Source organism: Schistosoma haematobium, chromosome 6 (assembly GCF_000699445.3).
Source record: "Schistosoma haematobium chromosome 6, whole genome shotgun sequence".
Lineage (NCBI taxonomy): Eukaryota > Metazoa > Platyhelminthes > Trematoda > Strigeidida > Schistosomatidae > Schistosoma > Schistosoma haematobium.
The window spans coordinates 24,940,103-24,956,079 of record NC_067201.1 but is presented as its reverse complement, the minus strand read 5'-3'; the positions used below and the strand labels follow the sequence as shown (position 1 = coordinate 24,956,079).

The 15,977-nt window shown below is 35.6% G+C and overlaps 1 protein-coding gene across 1 annotated transcript; it reads right to left on the bottom strand.

The window, feature by feature from the left end:
- Positions 1 to 3,012: 3,012 nt before the first annotated feature.
- On the bottom strand, positions 3,013 to 15,216 carry LARGE2A (LARGE xylosyl- and glucuronyltransferase 2-A). The gene is made up of 7 exons (XM_051217217.1): positions 14,901 to 15,216; positions 12,973 to 13,068; positions 11,010 to 11,093; positions 9,760 to 9,831; positions 8,106 to 8,237; positions 5,244 to 5,508; positions 3,013 to 3,231 (listed from the first exon to the last, which is right to left on the bottom strand). Exons 1-7 carry the CDS (start codon positions 15,063 to 15,065, stop codon positions 3,158 to 3,160), a joined length of 888 nt encoding a protein of 295 aa, XP_051065869.1. The 5' UTR covers positions 15,066 to 15,216; the 3' UTR covers positions 3,013 to 3,157.
- Between the last annotated feature and the right edge of the window lie 761 nt (positions 15,217 to 15,977).

Sequence of the window (15,977 nt, the reverse complement as noted above, 5' to 3'; positions counted from 1 at the left end):
GTTGAATTTCTCCGTAATTGTTCTTTGTTTATTTTGGCGCTTCCACTAATAACTGAAGCAAACACGTAAACAATTAACATATCGCATGCTCGTCTCTCGTTGGAACAAAGGACATTTGGACACATTTTCTTTAGTGGCTGGGCTCACTGTCGCTTTGATAAAGCAATACCTAGGTAACATTACAGGTATATGTTTAGTCTCCATCGTTTGTTATTCTGACACATTTGTCCATACTATTGCAAAACGCTCCGGCCGAACTCGTAAATTAGAAACATAGGACCTCATCGGAATTGACCGTATCAAATCTCACACGTATATCAAGACCTTTGAGCGCAGGCATTGCTAAACATGAAATTATGAAGAGCAACAATGTTTAGTTATAGACTAATGAAATCAGTAACTGTCGCTAATACTCAAGCAACTGCCTGATAATCTTGTGGAGCGGTGCTAATAGAAATAGTACCTGAGTAAGTTAAAGCATCTGCATGATCAAAAACGTCTTACTATATTAGAATATCCTATTATCACTTCGCAGTTCTTAATAATGACTTATTCACGTACCATTTGTAGTGTTCTTCCACTACAAATAGTTTTTTCAAGCTAACCATTTAGCACACTAATTTCAACCGTGATGGATGTAATACAATCCCTTAGAAACTTCAGCGAAAAGCTTTATAGGGAGATTTTGAAAAGAAACAAGAGTAAGTGCGTCCCTCACGATGTATTTGTTGCTTCCAGGTTATTTGGAGAATACATTTCTCTCCCCTTTCAATATCTATACTGCCCTCGGAATGATCTTCTGTGGAAGTGCAAACAATACGAATGCTGAGTTGATAAAAGCGATGCAGTTATCTGATTGCTTGGAACAGGAAATAATCCACAGCGCGATTGGTGAACTTCTGGCTGATCTTTCGAAGTCTGATGAGAGCGTTGAGATAATCACTGGAAATAGAATCTATGTAAATGAAGATGTGCAGATTGAGAAACGATTTAGAAATATCATCAAGCAGCATTACAATGCACTGACTGAGCATGTGAGTATGAGTTCTGCCTTATCAAACTTTGTGTAGGTTGCGTTTCATACAGATCCTGAATGTGCTCGGAATCGAATTAATCAGTGAGTTAGTGAACAGACCAACGGAACAATCCAGGAACTGATCCCACGTGTGGCTATATCGCAAGAAACGTCAGCTGTTGTGCTATCCATTACATACTTTAAAGGTAGTATTATTTATTTAGTCGTCAACAATAGTATATTCAAATCAAACATTTATTACCTGAGTTTTTATTTTTTTATTACTGTGTTTTATATCTGCCGTCAACTCTATGTGTGATTACCTTTGACTGGTTTATGGAATCTACCTTTCCCTTACGAGGATTCACACGACAGCGATTTCTTCAAACTTGACGGATCAACAATGAACGTGAAGTTAATGTATAATCTATCCTGTTTCAGTGTGGTCATCTTACCAGATTTGGAATCGCGAGCTATCAAGATACCGTTTAAAGATCCGAAGTAAGCTTGATTATTAATGTACCTGTTTTAAAATGTTTGTTTAGACCTGACCATGAAGCACTTATGGTGTTCTAATGCTTACATCTTGTTGAATGCCTTGTTTTGATTGCATAGTCTGATAACTGGATTACGAGCAACTCAATGACAGAGATGCAGCTTCAAATAATGCTAACCTAACTAAAGCTGACTGAAGTCAAAAATAAATGGATAATTTACATCATATTCAACTTACGCATGTTGCCCCTCATGAAGGAGGATAGGCCTCCCACCATCATTCTCTATCCAACTCTGTCATGGGCAATCTTTTCCAGCTGCTATTGATCCTTCTGATTTGTGATTCCAATTTTCGACTTAGTGCGTTCTTTGACCTTCCTCTTTTCCGTTTCCCTTCAGGATTCCAAGTAAGCTCTTCCCTTGTGACGCAGTTTGATAATTTCCTCAATGTGTGTCGTATCCACTTCCAGTGACTCTTCCTAGTTTCCTCTTCAGCTGGAAGCTGGTTTGTCCTCTCCCACAATATACTGTTGCTGATGGTATCCAGCCAACGACATTGATCATCTTATGTAGACTGCTGTTTATTAATGCTTGTACCATTTTGATGATGGTTGTGGTAGTTCTGGAAGCCTCAGCTCCGTACAGTAGAGCTATCTTGATGTTCGTATTGAAGGTTCTCACTTTGATGTTGGTTGACAGTTGTTTTGACTTTCATGTGTTCTTCGACTGTAGGGATGCTGTTCCTGCTTTGCCAATCCTCGCCCGTAAGTCTGCATCAGATCATCCTTGTTCATCGCTGACGCTACCCAGATACGTGAATGTTTCCACCCCTTCCAGAGTTTTTTCATCAAGTGTGATTGCGTTGATGTTCTTTGTGTTGTATCTGAAGATATTGCTTTTACCCTTGTGTATGTTGAGTCCTACTGATTGAGAGGCTGCAGCTACACTATTTGTTTTAACCTTCATTTGTTGATGTGTATGGGATAGAAAGGCCAGGTCATCTGCCAAGTCCAAATCTTGTAATTGATTCCGATTTGTCGATTTCATTTCGTGCATTCCTTCAGATATCGATGTGTTCGTAATCTAGTCAATCACCAGATAAAAGAGAGGAATGACGAGAGTACACAGCCTTGTCTGACTCTGATCCTCACTTGAAATGCGTCTGTCAGCCTCCCTCTATATACGACATTTCAGTGTTATCCATCGCATGGATTTCGTATGTTGCAGCCATTTTCCACGTTTACATAATAATGTCGAAGAACGTTTCATTAGTTCTTCTATCTATACTACTACATTCTTTTTCATTTTCAAGGAAATAGATGTATAATGGTAAATTCCATTCAGTTGATTGTTCAACTAATGACAAAATCTTATTTTCTTTCACCATGTTCTTATTCAGTAAACTTAACCTTCTTTCCATAATCATCTTATTCAACGATCATATTTCATCAATTCGGTAGATACACACAATTCGATAGAAATAGTCTTAGAACATCCTCATGTTATCATTAACCACATTTATTTCAAGTGTATTTATATAAATACAAAAATAAAAGATAATAGATTCTGTTGATTGAAGACAAAGAATAGCCCATGAACTACATGATTGAAAGATCAACATCAAACTGATTGGTTCTTGAATTGAATCTATTGGAAGCATGATTCATGTAATTGAGTATATTGACGGTATACTGACACGAATTTGCCATATAGTTCATACTCTACAAATAAAATTACAATTCAGTAGAAAATCAACATGATTATGTAATTATAGTCAGTGATAGCATGGTAGGTGAAAATAATGCTTCACAATATTGTGGTCTATTGTTTCGAAGTATAGACATAATTCATTTAAATGGGTAAAACATGAATATCTAACGGACGAGGTATGGTTCAATTGAACAGTATTTTTCACTTATTGTTCATTGAAACAATTCAGTGAATTAGGAACTAGGACGCGTACTTCATCCTATTTCGGACACTTTAACTGGATGTACCTACATCCCAAGGTTGATGTTCACTCTGAGACACGAACCCAGTACCGTTAGCTGAGATGTAGGTCCGCCCAGATGGCGAGTTCTAAATAGGATGGGACGTGCGTCCTGGATTTTACTGCTATCTATCTCTGCTTATAATGTTTGTGAATTAAGGCAATATATGGCCAATACGCACAGCATGTACATATGTCAACAAGAGACTGATCAATTGTAGTCCTAAACATCATTGGGATGGTTCAGGTAAACGATAACAAATGAATGTATTAATTTAATTCACTTATTTATTACCTTTAAAACATCAGAAATACAGTTTTTTCTATTACATTAGATATAACTAGAAATAGACTTATTATCAAAAGGCGTTTTGTGGAGATTTTAGTAATTTTACAGTTGAATTCATGAGTCATTTGAAACTAGACCAGTATTGTAAACCTGGATTCAATGGACGACCTTTTCGTCCTTGTATGGGGCTCATCAGCATTGCGCATCCACAATCCCGCTCATGGGGTTCTTATCCAGGGCTTGCGGTCTTGCGTGCGAACACTTAACGTCTAGATCACTGAGCCGGTACCCAATGGTGGTAATGTCTAACCACGAAATTGCGCACTGCTGAGGAGTCCCAAGATAGTATGAAACGGCCGTCCAGTGCTTCCACGTTTTCAGTGGTGGTCTAACATCAATCGTTTCATGATACCAATCAAAATCTTAATAATCTCCACAACCCCATACTGATAAATAATGGAATGATTGTGTGTAAAGTGTGACTTCATATGTGGAGTGCGTTGCAATTTGATAATTCAGGTATATGAACTAATTGATGTTTAAAATAGATAGTGCTTGAGATTTAATAACAGAAGCTTAGCTGTTATGTTTTGTCAATGAAGTGAAGAATAGAGGATAGGGAAACGAAATACATTCCTGATTAATGGGAGTTAGGATTCCTCTGCCTTAAACCCGAGCTAAACCATACCATTTGAGGTGTATAACTGATAGAGGCTTCGGTTACAATTGATAGACGAAATAGTAAACCAGGGGGGTAAACATGATTCTGGTTGGTAGGAAAGGCTCATGTAAGGTGTTTGTCTATCAATGAAAGCGTAAGTAAACCGTAGAATGCTTTGTAAAACTAAGTCTATCTGTGTAGAAAGTCGGTCGTCAATAGTCATTGACGGATGTATTTAAAGCATCTCCATCATACACTAGAAGCCCGTGGAAGTGATGCCGATATTATTGAAGGTAGTACAGTTATTGGACTCTTTTGGTTGGACAAGACAGGAGTGATTCGGAAGACGTCTTAAGTCAGCTAACGTAAATTCATGAGTCCATAAACTGTAAACTGAAATGCATGAATCTTGTGTTTATACATTAACCATTAATCAAATATATTGAGTCCTTTATATAACTATTGAATTGATCTCTTCACTTTTTATGTTTCTTCAAGCTTTTTCTTTCAAGATTAATTGATACTTTTATTATTTGATGTCATCCAATTGTTCGAACTGTATTTTACATGATGATTTAGAGGTTAGAGGCTCGCGCGCAAGACTGGATGTCATGGGTTCAGTTCCCACGGGAAGGATCGTGAGTACGCACTGCTGAAAAGTCCCACAGTACGACGTAACGTCCCTAAAATTTTTTTCAGGTTTCCTATGGTGGTCTAGCTTTAATGGACTCAGGAATTCAACTATTAAATGAAGTTTATCAAAGATTGTGTATTTAACTATACGTTTACTTACGTTTAAGGATAATATCCAAGTAATCAATGTATTCAATTGGGATTTCATTCAGTAATATATCATTTGGTTTAATAAGATGATTAATATGAATGAGCTTTGGTTGTTTAAAAATTGTTGAATAATTACGTTTTTTCAATTCGGTATAAGTTAACCAACTTACAGGACATCGTTGTTCATCACTTCCTTCACTTAATTGAATATTCCATTCACATGGAATCTCATATAGAATGTATTTGAATTCGAATAATATTAAGTTTAAAATATCCTAAAATTGATAAGAAAACAAATAACTATTAAATTTTCATACACATAGTTCCCTTTATCATTTTGAAAAGAGCAAGAACAAAGATTCTAGCAGGATAGCATGAATTCATTTGATTTCGTATGTTCTCGTCAGCTGCTTACAACCTGTGATATTTAAAAATCATAATTGCATAATGGATTTAAATTGCTTACTGAATATTGTAAATATATACCTAATGTGAAAGAATATTCTACAACACTAATTGTGACAACAGTTCAAATGTGGATTAGAAACAATTGATTATATAATGAATAAACATTGATAGGAATACAGTGAGTAGAGTTCAGTTGAAAGATTATTAATTTGAAAACTTTTATGGTGCAGTGAAGGAATATTTGTCACCAGGGCAAGGAAAAATTAACCACCGTCTCCTTTTAAACACATAAATCAGGTTTTTGACGCCTGATGGCAATGGCTTCAGCAAACTTCAGAAGACTGGAGTTTGGCTGCTTACTAATCACCCTAAAGGATTGTAAGATATCTACCTGATGTCCTGTATCAAGGAGATGTTTGGTGATTGCACTGTTCAGAGTCTTTCTTTCCCTTGTTCTAAGACTTTTTGGAACATGTTCAAATAATCTAAGATATGCTCTCCTTTCAGTTCGACCGATCTAACTGCTTTGGCAGGTACATGTAAATTTATAAATACAATTGGCGGTAACATGAAAAGGATGCTTATCAACCTTTGATTGAGTTATTGAACATATTGTTTTGTACAGAGTTTGAAGTTTGGCCGCCGGATAGGTTCTGGCTAGCGCAGTATTGAGTCTCCTGTTGATTGTGTTAGCAAAATCATCAACTATAAGTCTTAACTTCAAACTTTTTTTTTATTTTTTATTTTATCTTTTATATTTATTACGTCATTGATTTTATTTTTTCAACTATCTTTATAAAAAATTAATAATCTTTTAACTGAACTCTACTCACTATATTCCTATCAATGTTTATTCATTATATAATCAATTGTTTCTAACCCACTTTTGAACTGTTGTCACAATTAATGCTCTAGAATATTCTTTCACATTAGGTATATATTTACAATATTCAGCCTATTAATTTCACTTACACCCATGTCATACTTTACGAATATTTCTTCAATATAAACCCTCTCATGTAAGCAATTTAAACCCATTATGTAATTATTATCTTTTTAAATACTATAGGTTGTAAGCAGCTGACGAGAACCTACGAAATCAAATGAATTCATGTTATTCTGCTAGAATCTTTGTTCTTTCTCTTTTCAACTATTAAAGTATTATATTATGTTATGTGCAACTGATGTCGATAGATATAAGTAGTATATAAATCCGCCCGGACTACCTCTGGGGCTACTGCCGGTCCCAAGTCCGGATAAAGTTGGAGGGTTAGGCATGGGTTTAGCAACCCCATCCCGTAGAAATCTAACTCGCTAAAAAACGCTATAAGTAGTATGTATCATTAATCAAAAGTGAAATGTCTGGAGACAGAAAGTTAGGAAGATAGAAGAAATGAGAACGAAAACAAAAAAATGATTGGTGTTGAAAAGAAAGAACAATGAAGTTTGAGACGATTGATTGACATTTTGCAAATGAAATATTTACTGTACGGTTCTCAGATTTTACTTAGATGTTCTGTAACTTTGTATTATATCACGTTCGATTGTCACCCCCGTCGTGTGTTCTCGTTCCCAACAATATCAGCTCTCACTCTCGAAACGCTCTCACATGGCCTCTGCCAGGAAAGTCTTACTCATTGTCTTCTCATGGCGGAGAAATCGACAGGATGAAACCGATTTGATGGATACTGAGGTTCCATCTAAGGGAGTTGGTAAACTCTGATCCCAAACGAATGATGCACATGGTGTCCAGGATCCTGAGGGAACAACATGCTTATGAACTTATAGTTGGTCACCAGCTACCATGAGACTGCATCTCCTGACGTTGTCTCACTGACTTGTGGATTCGACCTTTAGGTCGAAGGCTCTACTAAGAAAACCATTTACTTCGCTCTGGGGACCCGGGCAGTATCATAGCCCACACACAAATCAAGTGACTTGTGTAGCGTATGTGTATTCGGTGTCTCCTTAAGTGTTCAAATGATAATTATTTATGGATATTATAGTAGTTTCAATAGTTGAAATCATGAGTCAATTGAAGCTAGACCGCTATTGGAAACCTGAAAGAATTGGACGGCCTTTTCATCCCAGTGTGGCACTCTTCAGCTATGCGCATCCATGATCCCACACACGAGAAACGAACTCAGGACCCACTGGTCTAGCGCGTGAACGTTTAACTTCTAGACCACTTAGCCAGTATCTTACAGTGTTAATGTCTAACTTCAAACAATCCATGAACTTGCGGCACCGTCTACTATTGTCTTCAGTGAGTTACTATCTCACAAAAGGCCCGATTACGACCGTCCAGTGCCTCCAGGTTTTCCACGGTGGTATAGCTTTAATCGACCCATGAATTCAACTATTAAAAATTTACTTAACAAAAGTTTACAGATAAATTTTTGCATTCAGAAATTTATAATCATATAAACTAGAGTTAGTAAAACTGTAAACAGTTTTAAATTACCTGCTCTCCAGTTGTCAAGTAACCTTGAGTATCCAATGCATTTCTCGTTATAACTATCCATAGTTCATTCCATAAAGTTAATCGTATTTTAGACAAATCGAATAATAGTACACCATTATTATACCCGTAACCCTAAAATAAATATTGTACACATAACTGATTACATTTTACACAGAAATAGCTAAATAATATTTTTCATCACTTGTAATTTTTGACTATAACCATCATCAAGAAGGTACAAGTATTTATAAATGGTTGTCTACGCAAGATACTCAACATCCGTTGGCCGGATACCATCAGTAACAGCCTACTGTAGGAGAGAACAAACCAGCTTCCAACTGGAGAGGAAATTAGGAAAAGACGATGAAAATGGATAGGACATACATTACGCAAATCATCAAACTGCATCACAAGACAAGCGCGAACTTAGAATCCTGAAGGGAAGCGGTAAAGACGAAGGCCAAAGAACACATTACGTCGGGAAATAGAAGCGGATATGAAAAGGATGAATAGCAACAACTGGAAAGGACTGTTCAGGACAAGGTCGAATGAGAGTGCTTGTGGGTGGCCTATGCTCTTCTATGTTGAGTAACAGGCGTAACTGTAATCTTTGGTTTTCAAATGTATACCTGTCTTGAAAGTTAGTGTTTAGCCCCCAAATACTCCGGTACGGTCGAGAGTTGGAATAGTCTGCTCTCCCTCTCGAAACGCTCTCACATCGCCACATGCATACACTCACTGTCAGGGAAGTTTTACTCACTGCCTTCTCGCGGCAGGGGTGTTATTTACGAAATTGAGAGGACGAAAAGCGAATGTCCGATGCTTTAACAGGGTTTGTTGACACGGAGAACACACCTAGAGGAGTTGAGAAACCCTGATTACAAACCAATGGTGTACATAGCGTATGAAAATATTATTGGTCACCGGCTACTATGGAAATGCATTTCCTAACTTGTGGATTAAAGCGTTAGGTCAAAGGCTCGGGGTGTGGCTCCCTGAGAAAACTACCTGCTTCAGTTTCACCAACGGGGAATTGTCCCAGCCCTCATGTGAATCGAATGATTTATGTGGTGCATATGTAGTTGGTGCCTTTTTGAACCAATTTTCATGTGTATAAATAAGTAAATAAATGTCATTTCTAAATTCTTTCATTTAGTAACTTCTTCAATAAAAAAGAATACTTAATTGAGGTATTGTTGTAGCTTCGGACTAATTGACGACTGTATTCTAGAGATTCCAACAAAGAAGTAGACTAATATCCTATTAGGAATATCTGATCTCTCAGTACTGTTGATACACACATTCGTATACAAGTACCAAGTAGTACCATACATTTGAGCCAAGGCTTTATGTTGATTACTTATCACTAGGCAAAACAACAAACTTCAAGTTGATGACTGAATTTAAACAACATTAAGAATTAGCTAAAGACGACAAATATTTTAACTCATAGGTTAATGGAAATTAAATTCAATGATTTTTATAAACCATCTAATGGTTCATATTTATCCCAACAATCTGATGTAAACAAGGAAAAATTATGCAATTCATTTGAAGCTACTATTATTCTATAAAAAGTAGTTTGGTTTTTTTGTAAAAAAAATTAATAAATGATTCATTTCAAAATTAAATATTTCAATGTATTTGAACTTACTTCCCAGTTACTTTCTAATTTTGGCATAACATCTTGAAAATGTGGATTTTGTTCTAATCCAATGCCTATGCTCTTTGAAAAAAAGCCATGAATATACGTAAATCATTAGAAGGAAGTATAAAGTTTTAAACTACCACTCAAGAATAACACATGAAGTTCATTTACATTACTTTGTAGTTAACGATATAACTCTAGAATTAAATGAGTCCTAGATCTTGCTCAATCAATTTACTAGCCGGCAATTACTTAATTGCATTACACTAGTTCCATTATTCTGAATAAAATGCTTCTACCTGAAGTGTTTAGTGAATTTAAAGCTTCACTACTATACTGTTATGGTTTAGTTATTGTACAGATTCTTAACTGCTGATTATTTCGAAGGAGACCACTTATATATATTTATAATCAAAAAGACATCTCAGTAATGATAAAACATCGATGTTAACGGATGTTTCAAATGAAGCTGACAGAATATGCTGATTATAGGTGAAATTCTACTCAAGTATATCATGAATATAAGGTTTACCTGCTTGTATATGTTTGTTTTTATTGTGTCAGGATGGAATTTCAGGCACTCGAATGTTAACATATTTTGTGTATCTGCGTATAATCCATATTTCTTTAGTGAAACCATACTTGAATCATCGAAACTTTAGTTAACAGACTACTAGTAACTGAAATTTAGTAGTATATTTTTCTATGCTGTTTATGTAGAATATAATTAAGATGAAATTTGAATTTAACTACAGTTCTAATAATCTATCTGTTGCATCAAGTAACTGTGTGTAACCGCAAGACCCTAGGTTCTATTGTAGTGAACAAGAACACCAGTGGGCACAATCGAATGTAATTAACACAAACTCACAGGACATGTTAATAAAATCTAACAATCATTACGTAAATGCTTAATTTGCAAAATGTCCACCAATTGTCTTAAAGCGACTCAGACTTCATTGTTCTTGCATTTTCATACAAATTGCATCCTGTTTCCATTCTTTACTGTTTGATCCTCTTATCTCTCTGCTGCCAGACCTTCTGTTCACGACTAACATCATATACTACTTATGTCAATATAAGTAGCACACACCACACTATCACTACTTCTAAAACGCCTTGTACTCACATAAAATCGTTATACAGTAACTTCAAACAAACTGCTTATTATACTTATGATGCCATACTAAGACTAAAATACTCTATAGAGAAAACTTATTCATCAATAACAAAGATTTAAGTTGATATAAACAAACCTGAATTTGATTGAAATTTTCAAAGTGATTCCATAATTCAATAATATCTATGTTAAGAAGTATATCATTGTCAAGTACAATAACCTAAAGAAGAATTTCACAATGATGTATGTAAACTATAGTTGACAATATATATTGAACACCTAAATAGGAGATAAGAAGTTGATAGGGAATTTTAATTTAACAATTGGTTTATGTGCAAGATATGAGAGTTTTTATAACCTTGAGAATATATACATAGACGATGGTGGATGTGTCTCTCAGTTTTGTGACTTAGACACTAACACCATTGGATACCGGCTTAGTGGTCTAGAGGTTAAGTGTCCGCGTACGAGATCGATAGGTATTGGTTTCAAATCTCTCAAGGTGGGTTCATGGATGCGCACTGTTTAAGAGTGCCAAACTAAGAAAAAAACGGCCGTCCAGTGCATTCAGCTTTTCCATGGTGGTCTAGATTCAGTTGAATCACGATGTCAACTATTGAAATATGTAGCTACTTAGAAAATGGTAAAATTAGTGACTATCTTTATAACTTCCTAATCAGAACCAAAAATGTATACCTAATATCCTCCTAAAGTTTGACTAGAAGCTTCGAAATGTTATTTATGATTCAGAATGTTTTAAGCAATTTTTTCTTACTTCTCGAATCGTTATCGACGCTTCAAACACCACTCCACGTAGGTGTGTGTAACGGTCAGCGTCCATTTGGGCTGGAGAGCAGCAGATGAACCACATGAGTTATGTCAAATTCATTTGAAATAGGGTATTTTTGACTGTTTTGGAAGATTAATCAAAGACATCTTTGATTTACTTGGATGTTACTAACTTAGAAGTGGTTAGTTACTAGAAAATATTTATATTACTCAATCATATTCATAAAGTCTAATTTTACCAGAAACTTAAGATCAGTGAATTAATATCTGCTATACAACCATTTAAACCATTTCAAACTTTCTTCGTATTGTTCAATAATGTGGTGAAATTTCAAATACTCATTGAATTATTATTTGATCAAGAAAGATATCATTATAGTTCAGTGCTGCTATGCAAGTTAGAATATTAAAAATTGAGAGATATGTTTGATAAATCCCAAGTTCGGGTTTCACATTCAGGATCGTGGATGGGCACTACTGAGGAATCACACTCCAGGATGAAACAATCTTCCAGTGCTGATGTGAACAGGGAAACAAGAAGCCCTGAAAAACTATGAAAGCTATTTTTCGGGACGTTATTTTATTCAAAGCTTGTAAAACATTGACATTGATTTTTGTCCCTAATCTATTCTACAGAACATAAACTTTCGTTCGATGTATGATTCATCGCCATACCCTTTTCTGTTCCGAAGCTATTGTAATTTCAACATAACATTTTGCACCTTATTTTCTACTCTAATTCCCAGTTTTGGACATAATTGTATTTTTCCTAATTATGGTACGTTATGGTCGGGTTATTCACTTATTTATTCATGTACCTTTTTTGCACTAATCCGAACTGAACTGAACTGGAATCAGGATATCAGGAATCGATCGAGTAGTGTTCCAGTTGTCTTGTCTTCTCTCATTCGCGTGCTTGTCAGCCAATCAGGCGATAGAATAGTTTTCTTCTCTCTACCCCACTTCGAACTCACGCGTACTAGCCTCAAAGTTAGGTCGGTCAGCCTATCGTACCAAGGCCTTAATCTGAGTTACATAAGTAACCTCAGCACCAAAAGTGGGTAGATAGACCAAAGGACATAACAATTATGCATAGCTAATATTCATTACACTTCCCTTGGTTACATGAATTCATTCAAATATGGAAATGTCATGTTAACTTGGTGATCTCAACCATTAGCTTTCACACATAATCAAAATATTTTGTAAACGATTCTGTAAATCCCTACCGTCCGCCACCCCTCCTATTTTTCATTTATCCACACGTTATCTTTGGTAGATTATTAGTAAGAGTGAAGAATGGGACTTACTTTATTGATATTAGTTGGTAGTATCTCTGTAAGCATTAATTTTAAAAATGGTTTAGCACCTGCAGGATGTTTAGAGCTTATCCACTGAAGATTTGCCTAAAAAACAAAAACAGTACACAGAACAAAATACATAATAGTAACATTTTATTACTATAGGGTTATAGAGATTGTTGTGTTGTATGAGTATTATGAAGCGATATAAGTTGGACTACTGTAAAGAACAAGAACACAAGTGGGGACAATCAAATGTATTACAGACTCTATTAGTAAAATCTGAGAATCATGCAGTAAATAGTTCAATTGCAAAATGTCAATCAATCGTCTCAGATTTCATTGTTCTTTCGATTTCACACCAATTATTCTTTGTTCTCGTTCTCTTTTCTTTGATCTTCTTAACATTCTTCCTCCAGACATTTCACTTTTTATCGATGATATGTACTGTATATCTGTCGAAACCGACTAGCATTCTCCAACCCACTATGTACTGAATCTTCCTTTCTAGTTCTATCCAATTTTCGTTAATTCTTTTTATGTCTATCTCCAATTCTCGTTGTAATGTGTTATTTGTTCTTCCTCTTCTCCCTTGGCATTGAGGATTCCATATGAGGGCTTGCCTTGTTATGCAGTTAGGTGCCTTCCTCAATCTGTGTCCTATCCACTTCCAGCACTTCTTCCTGATTTCCTCCACCTCTGAGATCTGGTTTGTTCTCTCCCATAGTAGATTGTTGCTGATAGTATCTGGCCAACGGATCCGAAGTATGTTTCCTAGACAATTGTTAATAAACATTTGTATCTTCTGGATGATGGCTTTCGTAGTTTTCCAAGTTTCCGCTCCATACAGTAGAACTATCTTGACATTTGTATTAAAAATTCTGACCTTGGTGTTGGTTGATAGTTGTTTTGAGTTCCAGATGTTCTTCAGTTGTAAATATTCTGCTCTTGATTTACCGATCCGCGCTTTCACATCTACATCAGATCCACCGTGTTCATCAATGATGCTGGCCAGATATGTAAAGGTTTCTGCATCTCCCAAATCTTCTCCGTCAAGTATGATTCGATTGATGCATTCTGTGTTGTGTGGGAGAATCTTGCTTTTCCCTTTATATATGTTGAGACCTACCGCTTTTGTGGCTAAACATGGCCATAACTCCATTTCTGAACTTTACTTTAAATATTCAAATAATTACCTTACTACTGTGAACAGTATGTTTATTCAATAAGTAAAAATTGACATAAATTTGTAAATTGCAATCAACGGAGAAGATATTGTTGAAGAGATCCAGAAAACACTTAACGAAAAAATGCCAAAAAAGGCTCTGAAAACATTGAGAACCATCTTATCCAATTAGCATTCACTTGACGTTTTCCCAGAAACATCTAGGAAGTGAAATGTCACATGTCGAGTTTTGGATTGGATGATTATATATACCGCTTCTAGGTTTAGTAGCGTTTCAGAATTTCCCGGATACCCTTAGGACATTTAAAATACTCTAAAATCCTAGATTTTCTGTAGGTAAACGAACCTTTGGAGTAAAGCGTTTTTTCCATATTTCGCACATTTTCTTTCGTGTTTAAGTCGCTGTGTAAATTTAGCCTGGCAGTTACTAGAAGAGCTTAGGAAACTGAATCCAACGTTCAATTAGAAAACTTATCAATGGCGACGGGAAAAACTATAATGAATATTTCTTTGGAGCAACTAGATACTTATATGGAGCGTTAAGAAAAGCGGTTTGAACAGTCTCAAATCAAAATCATAAATGCCGAATCTAACGTTCAATTAGAAGACTTATCAGATAATGAACCATTCCTCTAGTTTACACTAATCTCATATTAAGATGAAACAACTGTTAAATAGTTCTGTACTTAGGGGTATGAACAATACAATCTATGATTAAGGATCATTAGTTATAATGTATGCGAAAACTTACCAAATAGTTACTGCAATTGTAAAAATGATATTCCATATTATGTAATTTCCATGTATTCATCAAATTCAACAACTGACTATTTGATGAAATCGACGTTATTAAGAAATGAAATACAGTTGTATATGTTGTTGAAACATTGTTCATAACAGTTTGACAATCATTCATAAATCGATCACAAAAGTTTGATAGACAACAAGCTTTTAAATCACATCGAAATCTTCCATTTTGATGATAAAATATAGATTTAAGTAGGCTATTCAAATATTGTAGATCTCGATCACTATCATATAAGATCACAATGTGAATTTTATTTTCCTAAAACAAAAAAATTCTCAGAAGGGTTTTTGTAGATATTATAGTAATTTCAATAGTTGAGATCATGAGTCAATTGAAGCCAGACCACCATGGAAAACCTGGCCGGCTTATTGGCCTAGTAGTTACGCACTCGCGCGCGCAACTGATGGGTCCTGGGTTTGAATCTCGCAAAGTGGGATTGTAGATGTGTACTTCTGGAAAGTCCCATACTAGAATGAAACGGCCATCCACTCCTTTCAGATTTTTCATGGTTGCTTAGCCCTAATAAACTCATAAATTCAACTATCAATTTAGTAAAAAATCTCCACAAAACCTGATAATAAATTGAATGTATATATTAATTGAACTAATTAAAAGCACACGTTACTATTTTGATCATAATTTAAAAGTGCACTACTACTACTACTGGATAGTATAAGACGGCGAGATATTGTCTTGTTTCTAGGTTCCAATACATTAATGATGTGAATTTTTTTCTATAAACTAAAAAAATTTAATAGTTGAATTCGTGAGTCGATTGAAGCTAGATTACCATTGAAAACCCGGAAGCACTGAACGGTCGTTTCGTCCTACTATGGGACTGTTCAGCAATGCGCATCCATGATCCTACTCACAGGACTCGAGCCCAGGACCTTCAGTCTCACGAGCGAACGACTAACCTCTAGACCACTGAGCTTGCATCCAACCTCGTTAATATCTAACTTCAACCAATCAACGAAATTGCCATAATCAATGGAGCCAATCGATGTCAGGTAGGGACAG